Genomic DNA, 24,675 nt, shown 5'->3' with positions numbered 1-24,675 from the left:
GGGAGCGCATCTGCCCCAGGCTACAACAGGACCACAGCAGGCTACAGCCCACATATCCAGCCGGCAATCGCCGCCGCTTGGTCCCCCTACACAGCTTGGTGGCTGGCAGAAACATGGGGCTCGCCATTGGGCTGCAAAAGACCAGTGGGAATCCGCAGCAACGGAGAATTCCCATTGGTTCATGGTGGACCATTGAAAATCCTCACTGGACACGTGCACAGCGATTGCTTCAAGCGGATGCAGAGCGGTCAGCACACAGCTGATGCAAAATGCACGGAGCGGTTAGCGTATGCACTTGTGTCCATTTTGCATCTGCTGAAGTGGGAACCCAGCCTTGCTCTGTGTAAATTACAGTTATAGGTGTGAGGACCCGAGGAAACCAGATGAAATGCCTTGAGGTTTTTTCAAAGGCAATATATAGTATTTAATTTTTGGTGAAGTTAAGTCTTAATTTTGTGTGCAGTAAACCAGAAACATCAGAACAAAAGTGGTCTGTGCACAGGAGAAAAACTAAGCAATGTCATTAACCCCTTTCCCAACTGCCTAATGCTGATAGGCATCGGGAAGGTTGCTCCCCCAGTACCGCCTAACGGTGATCGGTATCAAGTCCTGGGGGAGGAGATTAGAGGGGATTGTGCGCGCCGATGCACGCGCATCCCCGCTTGAGTGACTGCCAGTGGCAATCGCCGCTAGCAGACCGAAAAGAACAAACGGCCGTTTCTTTTTGTTGTACAGCGCTGTACTGGGGACAGCCCTGTCACTTGGCTGTCCCCTGGAGGGCAAACAAAAAGGAGCGCTCTCATAGACTGATGCCTATGAGAGACAATCCTGCTGATTGGCTGTCGGGGAGGATGAAAAAAATAATCGCTATTAATAAAAAAATAAATAAAAAAATTGATAAATACTGATAGCAGCAGCGATCAGAGCCCACCAACAGAAATCTCTGTTGGTGGGCAGAAAAGTGGGGCAGATGCAGTGCTAAGTTGTATGGCCCTGCAACGAACTGTTAAAGAGCTGCAGTGGCCTGAATTGTAAAAAAAATAGTCTGAGCATGAGAAGGGGAGGAGCCTATGGTCCAGAAGTGGTTAATGGAGTTTAATACAAACTGTGTGGCCTTACTAGTATGCCTGGATGATAACTAAAGTGTGTGGTCATCAAGGTATTTGCCATAGTTCAGCACAGAATTACCTAATCTAGGCAGGACTACAGTCTCTGATTGCTTGTGTTTCCTGACCGTTTCTGGGTGATTAATGAGCTTGTAGGCAACACAGGAAGCCATTTAGCAAAAACAAGTGGTGGTGCTATTTTTTGCCCCTTGCCACAGTGGCCCTCTTGATGTTAAATTAGAACTCAGCTAGGTCAAATCTAATATAGCTCTTTCTGCTGCAGCCTCTAGCTTTGTACTAAAAATACAGGAAATCCAGTTCTGCTATTAACCATTAATTAATCTGGATTACATATAGGGTTGCCAGGTCGGCTGATGGAGAAAACAGGACAGGGGGTGGAGTTAGGGGCGGAGTCAGAAGCGCACTTTTATGTAGAGTGGGGCTAAGCAATGGGCTTTTTAAAAAAAAAATGTATAGTATTTATATCGCACTGACATCTTCTGCAGCACATTACAGAGTACATAGCCATGTCACTAACTGTCCTCACCAGTAGTACTGGTCCAGTGCACATAAGAGACAGTTTTTCACCAGTAACTGCACATAAGAGACAGCTTTTCACCAGTAAATGCACATAATAAGAGACAGCTTTTCCCCAGTAAATGCACATAATAAGACACAGCTTTTCACCAGTAAATGCACATAAGAGACAGCTTTTCACCAGTAAATGCGGGCTATATGTGCCCGGAATAGGTAGCCAGGGGGTATATGTGCCCGGAATAGGTAGCCAGGGGGTATATGTGCCCGGAATAGGTAGCCAGGGGGTATATGTGCCCGGAATAGGTAGCCAGGGGGTATATGTGCCCGGAATAGGTAGCCAGGGGCTATATGTGCCCAGAATAGGTAGCCAGGGGCTATATGTGCCCAGAATAGGTAGCCAGGGGCTATATGTGCCCAGAATAGGTAGCCAGGGGGTATATGTGCCCGGAATAGGTAGCCAGGGGCTATATGTGCCCAGAATAGGTAGCCAGGGGGTATATGTGCCCGGAATAGGTAGCCAGGGGCTATATGTGCCCAGAATAGGTAGCCAGGGGCGGGGGGAAGGGGGGCAATCTCCCCCCCCCTTCTTCCCTCACCTTAGGGTGCTGTCTCTCTCCCCCGCTGTCTCCTCCAATATTGATGTGCAGGCTGGCGGGTGGCTGCGGGCGGAACTTACCTCTGTGTCGCAGGCGCCGGAAGTTCGGGTCCCGCAGCCGCTGAGTTTCGACTCAAAAAAGATCCGGATCAAAGATCCGAATCATTCATGAGCCGGACAACACTATTCAGACTGATAGTGTTGTCCGGCTCATGAATGAGATTCTCAGCGGCTGCGGGACCCGAACTTCCGGCGCTGGAGCGACACAGAGGTAAGTTCCGCCTGCAGCCACTCGCCAGCCCTGCACATCATATTGGAGGAGACAGCGGGGGAGAGAGAGCACCCTAAGGTGAGGGAAGGGGGGGGGGAGATTGCCCCCCTTCTCCACCGCTGCTCCCAGCTCTCTCTGCTGCGCTGTTCTCCTCCTGCGCTGCGGGGGGGCTCTAAAACCGGACAACTTAATTGTCCGGTTTAGCATGTTTTTTTACACTGGACACAGCGCACAAAAACCGGACTGTCCGGTGTAAAACCGGACACCTGGCAACCCTAAATTTACATAGCCAAGGTTTCTAGATGGAATTTTGTTCTGTGTTTTTGTCTTTTGGTTAAGATGCCTGCGGAACACTCACAAAACCACACTGCTCCTGCAGCTGCATATCATGCTATTTGTAGGCAGGCACAGAATGTAGTGTTTTTTTGATGGAACTAATGCATCTTGCTGGGAAATAAGAACTTTGATGTTTACAGATTATCTGTGTGACAGTTGAATAATATATTCTGTTTAATCTTTTCTTTTCATATCCTATATTATGTTGCTTTGGAATGTGCTAAAGTAGAACTCTGGTTGGTAATTTTTTTGTTTTCTGTAGCAGGAGATGCAGACAGCCATACTTCTACTTTAGCTCTATATAGATACAGTGGGATGCAAAAGTTTGGGCAACCTTGTTAATCGTCATGATTTTCCTGTATAAATCGTTGGTTGTTACGATAAAAAATGTCAGTTAAATATATCATATAGGAGGCACACACAGATATATTTGAGAAGGGAAATGAAGTTTATTGGATTTACAGAAAGTGCGGAATAATTGTTTAAATAAAATTAGACAGGCGCATAAATTTAGGCACTTGTCATTTTTCCAAGAAAAATCTCTGATGGACAGAAGCGATGAATGGTTAGAGCAGTCAGAGTCAACACACAGACCAGCACCAAAGACCTACAACATCATCTTGCTGCAGATGGAGTCACTGTGCATTGTTAAACCATTCGGCGCACTTTACACAAGGAGATGCTGTATGCAAGAGTACATTTGGACAAGCCAGCTTCATTTTGGAATAAAGTGCTGTGGACTGATGAAACTAAAATTGAGTTATTTGGGCATAACAAGGGATGTTATGCATGGAGGAAAACAGCACAGAATTCCAAGAAAAACACCTGCTACCTACAGTAAAATATGTTCGTGGTTCCATCATCCTGTGGAGCTGTGTGGCCAGTGCAAGGACTGGGAATCTTGTCAGAGTTGAGGGACGCATGGATTCAGTCAGTAATCTGTGACAAAGCTGAAGCTGCGCCGGGGCTGGATCTTTCAACAAGACAACAGCCCTAAATACTGCTAAAAATCCACTAAGGCATTTATGCAGAGGAACAAGTACAATGTTCTGGAATGGCCATCTCAGTCCCCAGACGTGAGTATAATAGAAAATCTGTGGTGTGAGTTAAAGGGAGCTGTCCATGCTCGGAAGCCATCAAACTTGAATGAGCTAGAGATGTTTTGTAAAGAGGAATGGTCCAAAATAACTTCAACCTGAATCCAGACTCTCATTGGAACTTACAGGAAGTGTTTAGAGGCTGTAATTTCTGCAAAAGGAGGATCCACTAAATATTGATTTCATTTCTTTTTTTGTGGTGCCCAAATGTATGCACCTGCCTAATTTAGTTTAAACCATTATTGCACACTTTCTGTAAATCCAATAAACTTCATTTCACTTCTCAAATATCACTGTGTGTCTCCTATCCTCTATAATAAAACCCCTGTGTCCCTGCGTCACGCTGTCCCTGTGTAGCTTTGTCCATGCTTTCTGCTACTGCGCATGTGCGCAGCACGGACCCAGCCTCACAGAGACAGGGGGACGGGGCCAGGGAGACGAGTGGGCGGCATGTGAGCGGGCAGCCAGGTGTGCGACGGGCGGCCCGGTGTGTGGCAGGTGCGTGCGTGGCGGGTACCGGGCACATGGCGAAACACACAGACCTAGAGCCAATTTTAAACGGGCTTAGGTCCGCTAGTATGGTATACTTAACTGACATTTTTTTTTTTTTAACAAAACTTTATTAAACTTTTCACAATTAACATTAGCAACGTTTCATTCCCTCCATGAGGCATTGAGCTTAACGATTTTAGCATACAGGAAGTAACTTTTACAAACCAAATTATATAAGCATAAAAGATCCAATGGGAAATTCCCCCTGTAGTGCCGTGGTGGAGCAGTTATTTGGAACGTCCTTTCTCTCCTCACCCCCCCCCCCCCCATTTCTCCCTCCCCCCTCCCTCCACCCTTCCCTGTCACTCCAGACCATACACTTCAAAAAGACCTTAGGAAATGTCTAGTTTTCCAAGCGTGCCCAGCAAATGTTCTGTCAGGTACCATTTTGTGTACTTGAAGTGTTCCATCAAGTCTCTTATTTCCTGTTGTGTGTAAATCCTTTCAATAAAGAGTTTCCATTTTTTAAAGAATGTCTTTGTTTTCTTGTCCTTGTGGTTTAATGTGTCCATTTTATCCAATTGGTGGAGGTGCATGAGTTCCTCTTTAACATCCCACAATGTGGGAGGACTTGTATAGATCCACTTGTTGAAGATCACCTTTCGAGCTGTGATTAGGATCAGATGAGCTAGTTTACTCAAGACTTTAGTGATGGCCTGTGGATTGCCTTCTGACTCTGTGTGTGATTCTTCAAAGTTAAACAACATTAACAGAGGGCTCAGTTCCAATTGGATTTTACACATTTGTTTAGTATATTGCGTCACTTTTTTCCAAAAATCTACCACAATTGGACAGCTCCACACACAATGGTATAAATCTGCATCCGCTTGATTACACTTAGGACATTTAGCTGTGTAATACGCTGGTGGATTTTTATATTTAATATTGAAGGCATACTTCGCCTTATGGATAAATTTTAAATGGGACTCTCGCCAGTTTTCCCCCACTATCAATTTATGGATCACCCCATATCCCTCAAGAATTTTTTGTGGAAGGTCATCGCTTGGTATATGCTTAGACCAGCTGGCTAGATTGTTTGCTGCTTTTTTGGCAACTGTTAGTTGCTGGAGGTCCGTCTGGATCGCAGACAGTGATATTTTAGGAATATGCGGGGCTAGGAATTCATCCAATTTATTTAATGTGGTTGTTTTTTTAAATTGGTTTCCCTTGCTTTCTAGAAATGATCTCAATTGGCCATAATAAAGAAAATGGTGGCGCGGAATGCCATATTTTGACCTGATACCTATAAAGGATAGTAATTTGCCTGCATTCAGATCTAATAATTGCCCCAACCGGTGAATTCCTTTGTCCTGCCATTCATAAAAACCTCCATGGGCAAGACTTGCCGGGAACTCCGGCAAGCCTCGTAGGGGCATATATTTAGAGACCAAGTAAGGCATGTTAAATATTTTGCACAGCTCCCTCCAAGTCACTATAGTATCATTCAAGATTTTGCTACTTCTAAATTTTGGTGGTAAATGCTTATATGATGTATGTAGCAAACCAGAGAGGGACCATGGTTCGGCATATGAGGACTCTAGGTCATAATTTGAGTAAATGCTCGAGCCATTAATCCAATCCCTTACATGGCGGGTTAGACAAGCTATATTGTATCTTCTTATATCAGGTATAGCTAGGCCCCCCCAAATTTTAGGGAGTTGTAGCTTGGAGAGAGCTATTCTTGCCTTCCCTTTCTTCCACAGGAAGCGTGTAAATGCACTGTATAAATCTTTGACATCTGAATGCCTCATCAGCAATGGTATTGTCTGTAGAGGGTAAAGCAATCTGCCAAAAGACACCGATTTGATTAATGAAGCCCGTCCCATCAAATTAATGGGCAGGTTTTCCCAATTAGCTAGTTGGCGCTTAATATCCAGTATCAGGGGGTAATAATTTTTTGAGTACATAAGAGATGGGTCTCTAGGAAATTTGATTCCTAAATAAGTTACTTGTGAGCATATCTTCACTGGGAGGTGTGTCATATTTATCTTCGGGGCTGACTTTGACAAGTACATTAGTTTGCATTTAGATACATTGACTTTGAAGCCACTTAGTTTGCCTATTTCCTCGATTTTCCTGAGTACCTGTTCTAATTGTATCCTAGGATCCTGTAGGAATAGCAGAATATCGTCGGCAAACATGGCTTGAGACACCTTATGTCCCCCGATAGTGATTCCCGCCATGTTTGCCTCAAGAAATCGGGTCATAGGCTCCAAGGCTAGATTTAAAGAGCAGAGGTGACAAGGGGCACCCCTGTCTCGTGCCTTTCTCCAGCGTAAAAGGATCAGACAAGAAACCTGGGGTATAAATACGGGCATTGGGATTTATATGCATAGCTTTTATTAAATTTCGTATCGAGCCAGTAATTTTCATTTTATCCAGCCCGCCCTCGAGCCACTCCCAGGATACATTATCGAAGGCCTTTTCCGCGTCGATCATTAAAATGGCATAATTTTTGCATGTTTCGGGATAGGCCTTAGCATAATCCTGAACCAGGAGTAGTTTCCTAACATTGGCCACTGCTGACCGATTTCTGACAAATCCCACTTGGTTTGGGCTAACAAGTTTAGGAAGAAGGTTGGCCAATCGGTCTGCCATTATTTTTGATAATATTTTTATATCCTGATTAATTAGGGATATCGGCCGATATGATCCTGGTAGTAGGGAATCCTTGCCAGCTTTGGGGAGAAGTTTAATATAAGCCGTGTTTGCCGACGTGGGGTACCTACCCTCCCTCAGAACTGTATTAAAAAGAGTCGTCAGATATGGCACCAGGTCCTGGCGTAACAGTTTGAAAAATTCCGAGGATAGTCCGTCTGGACCTGGCGCCTTACCATTAGCAAGATTCTTGATCGTGCTTTGGACTTCATTTTCGGTTATAGGGGAGTTTAGTTCCAAAAGGTCTTCCTCTGAAAGAGAGGGGAGAGACACTCTGTCCAGCCAACTCTGCACTTCGTCCCTAGTCCCTTTAGTGGTAGTATCAGCGTATAATTTTTTTATAAAACTCTTGGAATATGGTGTTAATGCTTTTCGGGTTATGTTCTACCTGACCTAGGGGCGATTGGAGGGAAGTGATTGCTGTGGCGTTAAAAGGGGGTTTTGACATGCGTGAAAGTAATGTACCTATTTTATTACCAAATTTGTAAAAATATAGATCTTTATAGGATTTTAGGTACATGTCCCGTGTCTTTAGATTTATTTCCGTGTCTCTTTTAACTCTTTGCCATTCTAGTCTTGTCTCAGGAGAGGGGTTATCTAGGAATTTCTTATGGGCCGCCCGTAGCGATTCTATTGATTTCGTGTACTGGTTATGTGCTGCTTTACGTTTGGCCGCTACATAGCTAATAATTCTTCCCCTTAATGTGGGTTTAGCTGCCTCCCAGAATAAGAAGATGTCTTTTATATGTGCCTGATTATCTTCCTTATACTCCCACCACCATTGCTGTAGCAGTTGTGCGAATCCTTCATCCTCATACAAATAGGACGGGAACCGCCATAATATGTCAGTTCCCTTAGGTACCGTAGGGGAGAAGGTCAGTTGTACTGGAGCATGGTCGGAAATTACTAGGTCTAAGATATCAATGGTTAGAGCCTGGGACATGGCCCGTTGGGATAGTAAAAAGTAGTCTAACCTTGACCATATGTCATGGGGGGGTGAATAAAAAGTAAACTCCTCACCATCTGGGTGTAATGACCTCCATCCGTCGCATAGGCTAGCCGTTTGGATATAATCCTGGAATAGGACAGATTTAGCTGTGGTTTGAGAGCTGGCTGTCCTTCTTTTGGACCTATCTTCCCCCAAGTTGGCCATGGCATTAAAGTCTCCCCCTTGAATAATTTTGCACGTGTCTGTAGAAAGGGTATTAGTCAAAAGATCTGCTAAAAAGGACTTATCCTCAACATTAGGCCCGTAGACACTCATGATCGACACCTCCTCACCCGCTAAACGAAGTTTAATCCTTACCCACCTCCCTTCTTTATCACATTGTTCTTCAATTACCTGACCCTGTATTTGTTTGTGTATTAATATAAGTACCCCCGCCTTTTTCCCCTGAGCTGGTGAACCATATACTTGTCCCACCCAGGATTTACGCATATAATTAAATTGGTCTCTTGTTAGATGGCATTCCTGTAGCAGTGCAATATCGGTTTTTACCTTCTTCAGATGTCTTAAGATAATAGATCGCTTACCCGGGGACCGAAGTCCCTTAACATTCCATGTTGTTATTCGTAATGCCATTTCCACGAAAATGTTGGATCTAATGACCACCAAGCGTCCACTGACAATTTGACCCGTCTGATCTGGAGTGGCTTAGCCAGGACCCTTCCCTCCCCTTTCCCCCCCTTGTGAATTCCCCAACTTAAAAACCGAACAAAAATTATTATCCAACATCTATAACCCCACATAATGTGACTTCACTTTTTTCCCGGATGACCTTCCTCCAACTCCAAAACCGGTCCCCCTCTCACTAATCTCAGGCTTCTTTTATGACATTTTTCTAGAGCATTAACTCAAACTTTAATACCATAGTATACCAGAATGCTATCATTGATAGAAAATAACATGTACTATGTCATTCTGGCACAAACCTTTCTCTAGTTATACAACAGCACCCCCTGCTGGCAGTCCCTCAAGCTTGAAGGTTAATAGAAAGAAAGTTAATCATTTGTGGCATTTTCAGACACTGAACGTAAAAAGGATAGAGCTTCATTAGCGGCTGTAAATATATGATCCTTGTCTTTGTCGTCCGTGATCCTCATTGTTGCTGGATATTGTAAAGCGAATTTCCAATTCATGCCTATACACATTTCACATGCAGACTTGAATAGCTGACGTTTTTTAGACACTTCCACCAAGTAATCATTAAACAAGAATACTTTTCGGCCTTGGTATTCCAGCGGATGTCCCAGGTCCCTGTAGGCTCTTAACAGGTCTGCTTTTTCAGCAAAGTCTAGATAGCAAGCGAGCACCAGTCTGGGGGGCTTTGTGTCCTGGTCAGAGCGGGGTGGCCCGACCCTATGGGCTCGTTCTACTTTCATGGGCCTTTTGAACCCCAGCATTTTGGGAATTGTTGTCATACATAGTTCTCGGAGAGCTGGAGCTGCTATATTTTCAGGGACCCCCACCACTCTGATATTATTTCTCCGTGACCTGTTTTCCAAGTCCTGTAACTTGTCTTTAATAGCCTTATTCTCCTCAAGCAGTTTCTTATGATCTGTGCTTTCTTTAGCCACTTCATCTTCTAAGGATTGGATCCTAAATTCAGCATGTGTCAGCCTCTGGGCATGTGCCTGGAGATTGCTATTAATGGCCTGGATGGACTTATCCAGAGTTGCCTGCAGCGTGGCCTGCAGCTCTGGGGCTAACTGTCTGGCCACCTCCGTTGCCAATAGTTTATAGTCTATGGCCAGTTTATCCCCCTCACCTGATTGCTGTGTGGAGAATTCGTCTTCCGACCCCCAATCTGCCGCCCGCTGAGAAGTGTCCTCTCCCTGTGGGGGCTGAGACTGTTCCATGTGCTGTGGAGAGGCCGCGGCGGCCATCTTGGTGTGCTCCGTGTCGGCCTTTCCTTTGCGCGGGACGGATCGTAGCAAATAGCGATCCATAAGCGGCGGTTTCCGTGCCTGAGTGCTCCGGTGTCCTCCCTCTATGTTGTGGCTGTGCAGGGGGTGCTTTTTCTGCTGTGCAGCCTAGCGGAGGGGGATCGGTACGCGGAGCTCCTCTTTCAGCCTGCCACCATCCGGGCGCCGGAACCGACATTTTTTATCGTAACAACCAACAATTTATACAGTGAAATCATGACGATTAACAAGGTTGCCCAAACTTTTGCATCCCACTGTATATAGCATGCAGTTCTTCCAACGATCTGACCTCTTCACTAATTCCTCAATGTCTGAGCATTGCAGATTGTAGCCTTGACGTCTGTAGGTCTGCTGTCTGATGTGCAAAAGGCAAATGGAGAGGACACTACTGAGTCTGAACTACAAGTTAAATCTAGCAACTACAATATCTGGATGTTTCTTAATTATCCTCTACTGGGGTGGTTCAGCCGTGGCCTACCTCTGTTCAGCAGTTGTTCCTCTGACTTTTCACAAATCTAGGCATGCATCTAGGTTGTGCCAGCTAGTACCTGCACACAGATCACTGGGTGTAATCAGTTTGTGTAACCTCAGTGCCTGCTGAAAGTGGCCACAGATGGCAGGAAAACTTTATTCCCCTATCTGTAAATTGTTCAATATCCTCTAGTGCTCTAACTGGTTTATAAAAACTCCTCCCCCATACCAATTATGTCAGCCACACCTCACAGCCTTGTGTCCAACCATTGTCTCCTCTCTCACTTTTGCCTAAAACCAGCTGTAAGGCCTGGTGCACACCAGAGGAGTTTTTCTGAGCGTTTTGAGTTTTTAAATCTGCTGCTAATGTTATCCTATGTGTCTGTGCACACTGGAGGAATGATGTTTTGTAAAAAACCCCATAGCATTACATTGGGAAGAGCTTTTTAAACCTCTAAAAGCTCTTCCCAATGTAATGCTATGGGTTTTTTTTTACAAAACCTCATTCCTCCAGTGTGCACAGACACATAGGATAACATTAGCAGCAGATTTAAAAACTCAAAACGCTCAGAAAAACTCTGGTGTGCACCAGGCCTATCTCCTTACTAGTGTCTGCAGTTTTGATGCCTTTTTTTTTTTTCTCTTCCACGCAAAGTGCTTTACAGTAAACGATTCTATCTAAGGGCCTATTTCCACTTATTATACAATGGCTCCACAACCAATGCATGCCAATGGAATAATTTTCCATTGACTGCGGTTGTGCCATTGCAATACGGTGCGTATTTCTGCAGCATGCATCTTATCCCCCACCAGCAGTGAGTGACAGCCGCATCCGGACTTCCGGAAGACACTTGTGGCGGTCTGCGATATGGAAAGCTGGATGCAGAAAGCATCCGGCTAGTGGAAGCAGAGCAGGATCATCCACTAGGTAACCTAGGCAGGTAATTGGGGCCTAGTGGGTGTCAGGGGGCCCACCTGTCACCTTCTTTGTCTTCTCTTCACTTCAGCTTACCAAAAGGGCCATAAGGGGGCCCAAAGCTATTTTGCAAACGACAGGTCGGTGGTTCACCTGATAAGACTGGATCCAGATCCAGTCTTATTAGGTGAACGACTGACCGTACACACGTCCGATTTGACGTCCAAACGACCCGTCGTTTGCAAAAATCTGACGTGTGTATGCACCTTAAAGGGGCCCATACACTAGTCGATTTCCGCCATTGATCGATTCTATAGAATCGATCAGAAGTCGATTCTTTTATATTCCCCATTCGATCGATTTGCGACCAATTTTGATCGATTTGATCTATCTGACGGGATGAAAGATCTAGGTCAATCTGCTGCTTAGTACAACATCCTTTTCCAGTTATACCAGTTTTTAAACGTGAAGCATAGCTTGACACAAGTGTCTTGCAGCGATCTATGGGTATCTTAGCCCATTCTTCATGGGCAAAAGCCTCCAGTTCAGTCACATTCTTAGGCTTGCGTGCTGCAACTGCTTTCTTTAAAGCTGGCCATACACTAGGCAGATTCCCACCAGATCGACAGCAGATTCGATCACTGGGATCGAATCTGCTGTCACATCATTCCTGCAACACGCCGAATTTCGATCCATTTCGTCCGATCGCTCCGTGCGGGAAATTACTGTCGATCGCCCGCGGGTAGGGAGCGTGTCGCTAGCGGCGTTCGAGTACCCGACGACCGACGCAATAGAGCCTGCATACATTACCTGCTCCGCCGGCACGACTGCCCCCGGTCACCGCTGCTCCGTCTCCACGCTGGTCTGGTCTCCGGGTCCAGCATGCTTCACTTCTTCTAGCCCGGCAGGAAGTTTAAACAGTAGAGGGCGCTCTACTGTTTAAACTTCCTGCCGGGCAGGAAGAAGTAAAGCCTGCCGGACCTGGAGACCAGAGTGGAGACGGAGCAGCGGTGACCAGGGGCAGTCGCGCCGGCGGAGCAGGTAATGTATGCGGCGGGGGAGCGGCAGCAGCAGCACCACCACCACCACAACAGATTGTGAACGGTTTCAGGCTGAAATCGGTTCACAATTTGTTTGCAGTAAAGGTAGCTATACGATCCCTCTCTGATCAGATTCGATCAGAGAGGGATCTATCTGTTGGTCGAATCTGATGGCAAATCGACCAGTGTATGGCTACCTTAAGTCCCACCAGAGGTTATCAATCAGATTTAAGTCTGGGGACTGCGATGGCCACTCCAAAATGTTGCAGCCTTTAATCTGCAACCATGCTCTAGTGGACTTGGAGGTATGCTTGGGATCATTGTCCTGTTGAAAGGTCCAGCGTCTCCCAAGCCTCAGGTTTGTGACGGACTACATCACATTTTCATCCAATATCTCCTGGTACTGAAGAGAATTCATGGTACCTTGCACACGCTAAAGCTTCCCTGTACCTGCAGAAGCAAAACTGCCCCAAACCATGATTGACCCCCCGCCATGCTTCACAGTAGGCAAGGTAGGCCTTGTTCTTCCTCCTCCTCCTTCCTGTTAGTAAATGGTTTCTGAGAGCAATAAAGATAAAAAGGGTCAATAGTTCATAGATTTGAGGATTCATAGAATGAAGGTGTTATTGAGCAGAGACAGTGAAGCGGTAAAAACTTAAAAACTAGATTAAAATATAAAAAAAAATTGGGGATATCTAAAAAAAAAAAAGTCATTTTTAGGAGGAGGATAGATGCAATTGTTTTTCTCATCCGCTTATTTTCACCTCGGATGTTCTTTAAAGAAAGGAAAAAAAACAAAACAAAGGTCATGTCTTGTTGCATAAGTCACTATTTTTATTCATGTGTTTTTTATTACTCTTATTTGTCTCTAGGGCGTCCTAGACAGATTTTCCCAAATCCAGCCTAAACTGATCTTCTCTGTGGAAGCAGTGGTTTATAATGGGAAGGAACATATTCATCTGGATAAACTGCACAGTGTAGTGAAAGGTACAGTGCTCTTGTCATCCATATTTCTGTATAATACTGTGTACTATAATAAAAAGAGCCATCATCAAGACACTACAACCAGTACTTGCTGTGCCTGATCACAATGATAACATCAGAGGCTCAGGCCGACTGGCACTGCTACCTGGTAAGACCAGTAAAATAAGCTGATCCGTCTGCTCTGTATATCCTTGTTCTTCATCCCACCTATGTGGTAGGCAGCCTGCACCACTTCTGAGCTCCTCACCTTCTTCCACCATTGTGACCAAGTTTCATCTTATGCTGTATAGATAATGGGGGGATAACAAGCTAGAGTGAGCTGTAACAGGAACGTTGCAACAATATCCCTGATCACCAACAATCAGCCAGCAAATATTCAGGGGGCACCTGTACCCCATTTGAAATGGTGCTCAAGACTATCATCAACAGTTGTTTTGGGCAACCTGATTTACATGCACAATCACGCGCACACTTCTAGGTCTTACATGCTAAGGAATCTGTTTCTGTGGTTTTGTTGTCATAATGCAGAGATGTCAGTAGTAAAAGCCCTTCACCAGAAGCACAGCAGACTGCTTCAATGAGAGCTTTCCCTGACCAGCTCAGCAGCAGCCTGACTCTCATATGATGCACCGCATTCTAATGGAAGCGAAGGGAGGTTGACCCCTGCTTCGCCAGGCAGAATCTTAATGCATGGGTCTGCTATGCTCCCAGCAAAGTGCTTCCACTGCTGCCATCTCTGCATTGTGATCATTTTACAGCAGGACAGTCTTCAGAAATTAAGACCTCTTTAGTTTGTATAGTTCACCACCCACATGATACATATTCTGTTTTATGTCAGAGATGGGAGCTTGCGTCAGTCACCATGCAGACATAGCCTGCTGTAGACTTGACGTTCACAGGAAGTGTGATCTCAAGACCCTACTTTGTAAACCAGAAGCAGCAAGCTTCTAGAGTCTTGCCTCTGTATGGACAGGTGTACAGCTGCAGGTAAGCACACCTATAAAACTTGCCTCAATTATGGGTTAAGTTGTGCATTTAAATGCTTATGAATGTCTTACATTTTTCTCTTGTGCAAAGAATGTCAATAGCCAGCATTTCATTGGTATGTTTTGGATTCCTAAACTGATGGATAATAAGAAGAGCCACTTCATCCCATGAGCTTCCCAAAATTTCTCAACTCCAGAACCACATTTCAGTAGATAAAATGGTGAGCTGTGCCTAGTATCCTAGTATGACACGTCCTGAATAAGAACCACTGTGACTACTACTCAAAGTACAGAGGGTCTCTTGTGGGCAGGGTTGTGGAGTCGGAGTCTGAGCAGTTTTTTGGTACCTGGAGTTGGTGGTTTCATAAACTGAGGAGTCAGAGTAGGATGATTTTTGTACCAACTCCAAGGCCCTGGTTATGAGTCAGCTTTGAGTGGGCGCTAGGGCGGGTAAATGGTGAATAGTTGAAGAACCACAATTATAGAGCTTTCCAGGAATACAGCTATCTGTTGTGCTGGATCCAAGCTTTGCTCAGGTTGCCCCTCAAGTTTTAGAAATCCTTATCACCTTCGGAAAGTATACAACCGTTAGCAGATTTCCACAGAATTGGAACGCCAGAGCAGTTAAGAGTTTGTATTGTATCCAACCGGGATACTTGGTGCAATCTTGGTTACAAAACTTATCTTGAAAATGGCATTCCATTAATCCAAAACACACGAAGCAAAGCAAACATCAGCATGTAACAATACGGATATTGAGCAAAGCTGAGATTAATATGAGCGCGCTACCACAGACATTTAGGGATCAACCTTATATATGGAAAAACCTCCAGATCCACAAGTGTTAACTAACCACACGCCCCCGAAGGTGGGATATGGGTGGGTTCCAGGTGTCACCCCTATTAAACACGTGCTATTGGCTTATATAACTCTGTGATTGACAGATGGTTCTGCGCAAGCGTAAAACCTCGGTCCATATTAGGAACATTTTATGACCTGTACTCAATACATAGAAATACATGTTTAGGAACACCAGGCCATTGTTTAGAATTCACAACTCTAAGCTGAGACGGTCAGTCTGCACATATGCTAGATAACGATGCATTTTGACCTTACTCACTGAGCAAGCTGTTCACTGTTCTCCTTCAGATATACTCTATACTCTAAATATATATTAAAACAGACCTTTGCATCTCAGTCTTTTCAGGAAACAATGGTTCATTTAGAATACGGGCAATACCTGGCAAGAACCTCTCAGGTTCTTACAAAGTGTATATTGCAAGTAGATGCAATAGTTTTAAACTTTGTCAGCTGAATACATACGGCTGAGATGCTGACCTTCTTGTGTGAAATTATAATGTGCTCATACACAGACAATCAGTACATAGTGCCAAGTCCCAATACTACTCAGTGACACAAGTGTCACCCAACTTGTCATACATACATAACACCACATAGCTTCTCTAGAGTAGCCTACTAAGGCCCTGCTGAAATGTCGGATGACAGCTCTTGAATCTGTCAGTCTCCATAAAACACCACACTTATTCTTCTCATGAAACCTCATACTAGTACTAAGGTAACATGGCAGGTGAAGAAGGCTGTCTAGTCAATATATTCATTGTGCAAGGAAGAAATGGAGTTCTTACTGAGAATAGATAGAAAAACCTTTTTATATGTGTATCAAATATACGTAAGTGATTTTCTTCTTCCAGATGTCTGTGTATTTTTGCTTAGTTTGTATTTGATGTCTTCATGTCACCATCTAAACCTGCATGTCCCACATGTCATTTTCTCAGGATTGCCAGACTTGAAGAAGGTGGTGGTGATCCCTTACATCAATGCCAAAGAGAAAATAGATATCTCCAAGATTCCCAACAGGTTGGTGTTCTTATTCCTCTTTGGGGAATTCGCTCTCTCCCTTCTGCGTTTCTTGTAATACAGAAGTATCTGCTGTGTGTGGGGTCCCTATTCATAAGCATAGAGCTGACAATGATTACTGCTTGTGGCAAACACTGTAGCTACAGTTCTCCTTGCTCATTGTATAATAGAACATTTCATCCTTCTGTCACCCTTTTTCAATGCGCTTATAAAAGCTTCTCATTGCCTTTCATGTTATAAAAAAAAAAATACTTTTTGTAAAGACATTTGGGAGGAGTGGAAATTGTTGAATACTTTTTTTTTTTTTTTTTTTTTACATTTTAGGCAGGACCAGGGAGATAACACTCTGCAGATAGACTGGCTGCTGTCTAGTTCTAGCTTCTTCCCAGGGGTGTAACAATAGCTACATGACCCCTGCAATTGAGGGAGGCGGGGGGGGGGCCAGCATAGTGGCATCGGTGCGTTATACCTTGTTTGCTCCCAGCAACTATACAGCCTGTATAGGTGCTGGGAGCAAATAAGGTATAACGCACCGATGCCACTATGCTGGGCCACCCGCCAGCTCTGCCCATGCAGGTCCTCTTCACTTCCTGTTCAGTTTGGAAGCCAGCCAATCGCCATGCAGCTTCTGTCACATGATATGGGACTGCATTGTGATTGTCTGGCTGCAGGGCGCTTGCAAGCCAAACCAAACGTGAAGAGGACCTGTATCGCTCCTGGGAGCAGGCAATGCTTTGTTGGCGATCCACGTTTACATGTACAGGTGCCCCCTCACAGCTTTGGGCCTCCACCCCCCACCCTCCCTTGTGATGGAGGTTTTGAGGGGGGGGGGGTCAAAAGATCACAAGGGGAGGGAGAGACCTGGCCCAATGTAGTTACGCCTATGCTTCTTCCTGACTATCTTATGAGAGTTATAATGGGCGGGCAGAGATGTTTAGACAGCTGTCTGTCCAATAAAAATGGAAATTGTGCTATATGACTAAACCAGCCAGATGTTTTAATTATGTTTATTGCGATAACTATAAATGTTCAGTGCATAAAATGTTGTTTGTTGCTGGTTGATGCAAATTTACTATCACATGCTTTAAAAATGGGAGACTCCGCTAAGGCAATAAGGGTAGAAGGTGAGAGGATCAATACAACAGACAAGCAAGTAGCATTTGTGGTGTCCTTAAATTCTTGTCCCAATGTATTTTGGGGTAGTGCAGCTGCACAGTGTTTCAGTGAGAAGCACGAGTACATTAATGCGGAATCCCTTTCTGATCCGGCCACATCCAGCTCTCTCCAGAGCATTGGCACTTGTCAGGTCTGATTGGTAAACAAGAGGGTTGACGTAGCTTCTGTAATAGAAAAATGTCAGCAAAGCATAGTATATGTTCTGTCCTGAGACACTTCAGGTTCCAGTTGGCATTATACCAGTGCAGGTTCAAAATTTCAGGCACTTAATTGGTACCGGTCACAGTAACCACTGTATTCCTCTGTGTTGCTTTGAAATGTGTTCTAGTGTGCGTTCATTTAATTTCCCGTGGTCTGAAAGCAGCATGACTGAGCCAGCAAGGAATTAATAACAAATGGATGCATTTGTCTCACTTGGTTACAGTGAAAGGGAAGTACTTAAATATAATGACGTTACAGTTCCATACGCTTATAGAAGGAGACAGGGCACTTTATTACAACACATTGCGGCTTCATTTGCACATCTACACCATATTTTGTTGATCTTTATTTTTTTTTTTAAGCATGTATTTTTGTGACATGGACTATTTCTGGAGTAAACATTACTGCCTACTGCACATTGTGTGCATGAATGAAAACCCAAAAGCGTCAGCTGTTTACATGTCTGTGGAAGACAAACGCTAACAGATGGATAAGACGGTGAACAGGAATCAGATTAACTTCTAATTGAAAGCCTTAAGATGACCATTAAAGACATTGCAGTCACATAGTATGTTTAGTTGATATATATATAGCTTTAATCCAAATGTGTGCCTAATTTAAAAAAAAAAACATATATAGGGCTTAATTCACTAAACCGTGACAACTCGTATCACGTCCGCTTTCACGTGCATTTTTGTGTTTGCATGCGATCGTGGATTTTCACACACAAATGATATCATTTTCACGCAAAAATGCACGATTGCGCGTGCAAATTCGCGACCGTGTGCAAACATGAAAATGCACGCGAAAACGGCCGTGATACGAGTTGTCACGGTTTAGTGAATCAAGCCCCTAGTATTTTAGCAGTATAGAAAAGGGAAAAGACCTGCTTATTAACTTAAGGTTTAAAGAACAACTGTAATGAAAAAATATAACATTTAAAAGGCATACATATAAATGTACATTTTACACAGTGTAAAATACACTATAAATGTATTTTTTTTTCCTAATTTCACTGTCACTTACTGTAGGTTGTGAAAATCTGATCTGTCAGGTTTTGGACTAGTCTATCGCCTCATAGGGGATTCCCAGGTATTTATTTGAAAAAAGCACTTGCTGCACTTACTGAACTGCAGTTGCTTGGTCGAGCTACTTAAAAAAGTAGGGAAGCTGACTGAAATCTTTGTATAGAATAAAGGTAATACTGAAAATCTCCTTTGAGAAGATGGACTAGTCCAACATCTGTCAGCTATTTACTACCTGCTGTGACAGCAACATAGGAAACAAAGTAATTTGTAGTGTATTTTGCTCTGGGAGAAATAAACATTTTATATGTATATATTTTAAAATATCCAATCTGAGCAGGCAGAGAGTGGTTTGAGAGCTTTCCCATAGTGGATCCGTATATATGAACTAGTAGTGTATCCTCAGAGATATCATTACTAAAAGTACTGTTGATGTTTATTACCCTGTGTCTTACCTTGTACAGAATTCCTTTTCCTAAGCCAGCCAGCTAAAAACTGGTTACATTTGACCAAGTATAGTTAATCCTGCAGCTCTACCCAGCCTGTTTTCTATCTCCCTACACACCCCCTCCCTTATAAATTATAAAGTAGTCTCTGATTTTAGCTGGAAGAGCTGCAGAGACTAGGCTGCAATTATGTGTGTTGTAGGGTCACTAGGCTAAGTTGTTGGGTTTGTAGTCAGATTTCTATTCATTTTGGGGACTCTCTGTGGTTCAATAGGTCTTTACTGATGTCAGCAGCTGGTAATGCTCATATTAAGCATCCATACAGCTGCACTGATTCATTATATAAATGCGTGTTTAGAGACTAGGGTCCTGCTGGACTTTTTTGAAATCCAATCTTTCTCATATCGGAGCATATGCATTTGCTAAAAGATTACAGAAATAGCAGTCGTGTGTTTTTTTCTTGTTCAGTAACCTATATCAACAGACTAACAATCTTCCTTCTTGGATCTCATTACAATAGGTAGTGAATCAAATGTGCATTTTAATAGTTATCACTGCAGCTTTCATTGGCTTTATAAGTTATCGTTTTTTTGTTTTCCCCTAAATGAGAGTTGCAGCATGTGCTCCACCCTCGGTCATTGAGCAGTTAACAGATTCTTCAGCAGCTGCTAAGTTATGGTAATGCATTGACATTTTTCATGTAAATTTCTGGGGCATGCATTCACTTGAACGTCTGGAAGAGAAGATTTATCTTCTCATAATGAGTGAAAATTGAAATTCATATTATAGCGTTTCCCCCTCCCTTTTCTTCTGTTATTTTATTTATTTTTTGTTTGATTATTTTTCTTCCGAGTGTAATTTTTCATAGCGTGCTCTGGCAGTTATCCATTTATAATACAAGACCTTGCAGGCTAGATAGACAATATCGTCATCCTCCAGTACAGCCAAGCAGACGTGTAGGGCTTAGTGGGCACTCCTCAATGCCCATTGCATTTGGCTACAGATAACTGCATGCCAAACGCACAGTGCTTCACTGGCCATCATTCTTATTCTGCACAGCTATGTAGGCTTCTCTGCAACAATAAAAAATTCCCTGACAGATAAAATAGAGGCTTAGAAAGGTGCCAGTCAGAATACGCAGTTCAGTAATGACTATGATGTGTGGACATCTATTTCTCCACATGTGTATTTGTGTTGGGTTTCACTATAAATCAAGTAAACGTCCCATGTTTTTCTAAAGCAACTGAAAAATTATTCAGTGACAGCAGTTTGCCTTTGTGAACTTCAGTATAAAAATATGAGGTGTGCGCAGCCTGATATTATGAAAAGCACTGACTTATTTCAGTTCAGTGGAAGTTGTGTACATTGTCTACCAGGTAGAACTTGAAGGGATACTGTAGGGGGGGGGGGGGGGGGGGGGGTCGGGGGAAAATGAGTTGAACTTACCTGGAGCTTCTAATGGTCCCCCGCAGACATCCTGTGCACACGCAGCCACTCGCCGATGCTCCGGCCCCGCCTCTGGTTCACTTCTGGAATTTCAGACTTTAAAGTCTGAAAACCACTGCGCCTGCGTTGCCGTGTCCTCACTCCCGCTGATGGCACCAGGAGCGTACTGCGCAGGCCCAGTATGGTCTGGGCCTGCGCTGTGCATTGAAACAGACCTTGACATTTTTGCTTTTGCTATATATAAAATTTTATTTAATATAATTTTTTTCACACACCAATCAACTACAATGATAAAACCACTGAAAGGAGAAATCCTTATCATTTGGGATGGGATATATTGAGCAGCAAGTAAAGGGTCCATTCTTAAAGAGCACATGTCGAAAGCCGGAAAAGGGGCAAGCAACAAAATAAGGGGCAAGCAAAAATTGTGCCATCCAGAAGACCAGGTCTGAGCATCTCTAATATAGCTGGCTTTGTGGGGTGATCCCACTACACAGTGGTCAGTAACTACTAAAAGTCATCCAAGGACAGAGAATGTGCATGTGGGGGAGCATTACCTATCTGGTCCGTTATTCACAGAAAGGCATCTGTTGCACAAATTGCTGAAATTCCTTATGCTGGCCAAGAGTAAACTGGAACAGAACACAATGGCTTCAATTCATCAAAGGGTGTTCGATAACAAAACCCCAGTCCTTAAAATACCGCATTCGGTATTTTACACTTCACTGTGCTAATTCATCAATATTTTCCCATGTGTGGTAGAGGTTCGTTAAGTTACCGAAGTACTACGGCTTCAGTTCATCAAAGGCTGTTAGATAACAGCAGAGTGGTGCAGAGCAGCTTGGAATGTCTCTGTGTTGTTACAAGCTGATAACAATAGAAGGCATCCAGACATCCCTTTACATGTAAAGGTGTTATAGTTACTGTTATTTATACTGCCTCTGCTGCTCTGAATCTGTCCATCAGTCTTTCTTAACATTTTATTTATTTGCCACAACGTAGATGAACTTCCTGGAGACATTATAAATGCCATGCTTGGTGATTTCACCACCAGCATCTTTGCATTATCAAACAGGGCCTGAAAGGGTTACACCACCGAAGGGAATCTGGGGATATATTTTGACCCGTTCTCTCTGCTCACTGCTTGGGGGGTCTGAAAGCTTGTGTGGAGAAGCCTGTGTGACCTATCAGCGGCACTTGCAGGAGAACAGGGGCTGTTTCTATTGGCTGCCTGCTCCTGCTAATCATGAAAACATTCACACAGAAGGCTTTCGAAGCCTGTAACGACAGGGGAGAGCTTGAGATAAACACCGAATGTGTTAGCGAATGTGGGAACCTTGATGAATTAACATTTGTTGAGCACATGTCGGTAATTTATCTCATTGCTGTGTCATTTCAGCTTCTCATTCGGTAACAGCTTTGATGAATTAACATTTTCTAAAGTGCTTCGTTAAGTCAGCTGTTTTCAGCATTACCGAATGCGGTAATGCTTGATGAATTGAAGCCAATGTGCATCACAGTATGGGGTGTAAAGTGCTGCAGACCAGTTAGAATGCCCATGCTTATCCCTATCCTAAGCAAAAAGCACCTACAGTACACACATGAGCGTCAAAGCTGGACCCTATAGCAGTGGAAGAAGGTTGCCTGGTCTCCAGATTCACCATATCTCAGTTAACATCAGTGGAATGTGCTGGGTAACAAGTGCGATCCATCAAGTCCACACCTCACAACTTACAGGACTTCTCTGAAATGCTATCACAATTGGGGCTCACTCCCATGGCAGAGCTTTTGTGATTTTCAGCGCTTTTTGCTGATCAGCAAAGCACTATGACAAGGTAAAGCAATGGAGGTGTTCTTACTGCAGTGATTCCATTTTGATAAATGTGCAAATGCGGTACATGCAGCATTTTGTGAGCGATTATGTAAGTATAGGAACACAAATTCACTATCAAATCGCTTTGTGAAATTGTGAAAAAAAAAATTGCAATTGCTTCCGTATAAAGGTAATGTCTGTACATCCACCAAATACCACTTCAGTTGTGACCATGCACAGCACCAGAGATGGCTTACCTAATGAAGGAAAGCAGGGCAGATTATGTTGAAGCAGGCATATGGAACACCACTGAGGAGAACCATATGGGTTAACCAGTGGTAACGTATGTAGTTGTTCATTGCAGGTTTTGATTACTTTTATCTAATGTGATGTTCTGACGGCTTTATCAAAGGAACATGAAAATCAAAACATAGACGTATCCTGGTATTTTACACCACAACTGTAATATCTTACTCAAAAGCCTCTTCAGTTGCTCCTAAAGTCATGAAGCACTAAAGTTAGCACTGGTCGATTTCTTCCAACCGATCCAATCACTTTGCTGAAACCTGTTACTAATCTATTAACTGCTACCTTGTGACTGATTAGCTTACAATCAATTTTAGACAATTTACTGATCAAAAGCATGACCAGGAATGGCTTTAAGCCAGCAGCTGGGTAGTTTTGTATTGGATTGAGCAGTACAGAAGTACAGAAATCTGCTAGCGATTGAATGTTGCAATGTGTCTGTGGTGCAATCAATCACTTGTATAGGCAGGCTGCTATTGAGCCATGTATGACCACTCTAATGCTGCCCATACACTGTGAGGTTTTATCTGTTCACCACATGGTTTGCATTAGCGCATGTGACTGCGCTGATTTGACAGATGAAATCTGAAGCAGAATCTGACAGTGTCTCACATGCTGATGGTTAGTGTTCCCTTGCTCTATTCCAGCCCAATCACTTTAGAGACTTCTATACTGGTTATAACCTTGTGATTGAAGTATACTACTGCTCTGGCTGTACTGCAAGCCAGTGAAGTCAGCCTATTCTGTGATTGGCGGCAGAAATGGGGACTGGAGGGTAGTATTCTGCTGTTTTTGGATAATGTAAACTGTCCACTGGAATTGTAGTTGAAGATAAAAAGCTTATATAATGTATACAAATAGTCTATGCCAGTCAATAACCTAACTTTTGCCCTGTTCAGAAAACCTGTTGACCCTTTGGGGCCCTTTTATGCTGGTACAATGCAGCATTTTTACCACAGCCCACCGCTAGGGCAATGTTAGTCTGTGGGGCTTTTCTTACTGACTCAATGCGACAGAAGTGGTGTTTTCGCCACATCCCCGGCATGAGGGCAAACCTATGTTTCCGTACAGAGACCTGTGGCGGACCGGAAGTCATGTAAGTCTATAGCGACGCGTGTTTTTAAAATGCCTGCTGCAAGTTTTATGCATTGCGCATGCGCTGCACCGCTACTGCCAATCCGCAGTGTGAAACTGGCCTTAGATTCAAACACTCATTATCATTATGGTATGGCAGTTGCCAAATCTAAGCCTTTCTTACTATCCTGTATGTCTATTCTTAGTGTCTTCCTGGATGATTTCCTGGCAACCGGCAAAGTTGGAGACCAAGATCCACAGTTGGAATTTGAGCAACTGCCCTTCAATCACCCCCTGTACATTATGTATTCTTCTGGCACCACTGGAGCACCAAAGTGTATGGTGCACTCTGCAGGAGTGAGTATGCATTGCAGGAACCCCTTTTCTCCCTTTATGCAGCGCAGCAGCTCATAGTTACAGAGCGCTGAGCTACATCTGTGTTCATTTGTGTTGTGCAGCCATCATGCTGTTCTCATAAACCAAATTAATTTACAAGTGAGAAGTCAACTATAGATATATTTGCATACATATTGCATTAGCTGTATTCTATATAGTTGTATGTTTATTAATCTGCTGTGGTCATGATTTGAATCCTTTTTTTTTTCAATATGCTTTTGTACCTTAATACTGTTTCTGAACGGAAAATTTCAAACAAGCCTATTATAGTAACCTGGGTCAGTGCTTGGCTAACCAATGTTTTCACACACCACATTGTCTCTATTCTCTTACATTTGTGTAATGGGGTTATTGTATGGTATTCTTACATCTTTGTGCATCTCACTATAAACACTATATTACCATAAGCAATATATGCTGGGATGATATTATCATAGATA

The 24,675-nt window shown here is 43.6% G+C and overlaps 1 protein-coding gene across 2 annotated transcripts in view; it reads left to right on the top strand.

Annotated features, from left to right (window-relative positions):
• Positions 1-24,675, top strand: part of AACS (acetoacetyl-CoA synthetase) — a 161,661-nt gene that overhangs the window by 67,961 nt on the left and 69,025 nt on the right. For both annotated transcript variants that reach the window (XM_068243805.1, XM_068243814.1), the window contains 3 exons: positions 13,377-13,491; positions 16,271-16,352; positions 24,046-24,196. In XM_068243805.1, coding sequence (XP_068099906.1) covers positions 13,377-13,491; positions 16,271-16,352; positions 24,046-24,196 — 348 coding nt within the window. The remainder of the gene's footprint in view (positions 1-13,376; positions 13,492-16,270; positions 16,353-24,045; positions 24,197-24,675) is intronic.

Source organism: Hyperolius riggenbachi, chromosome 1 (assembly GCF_040937935.1).
Source record: "Hyperolius riggenbachi isolate aHypRig1 chromosome 1, aHypRig1.pri, whole genome shotgun sequence".
In the NCBI taxonomy this organism is placed as follows: Eukaryota; Metazoa; Chordata; class Amphibia; order Anura; family Hyperoliidae; genus Hyperolius; species Hyperolius riggenbachi.
This window is presented reverse-complemented; position numbering and strand designations above follow the sequence as displayed.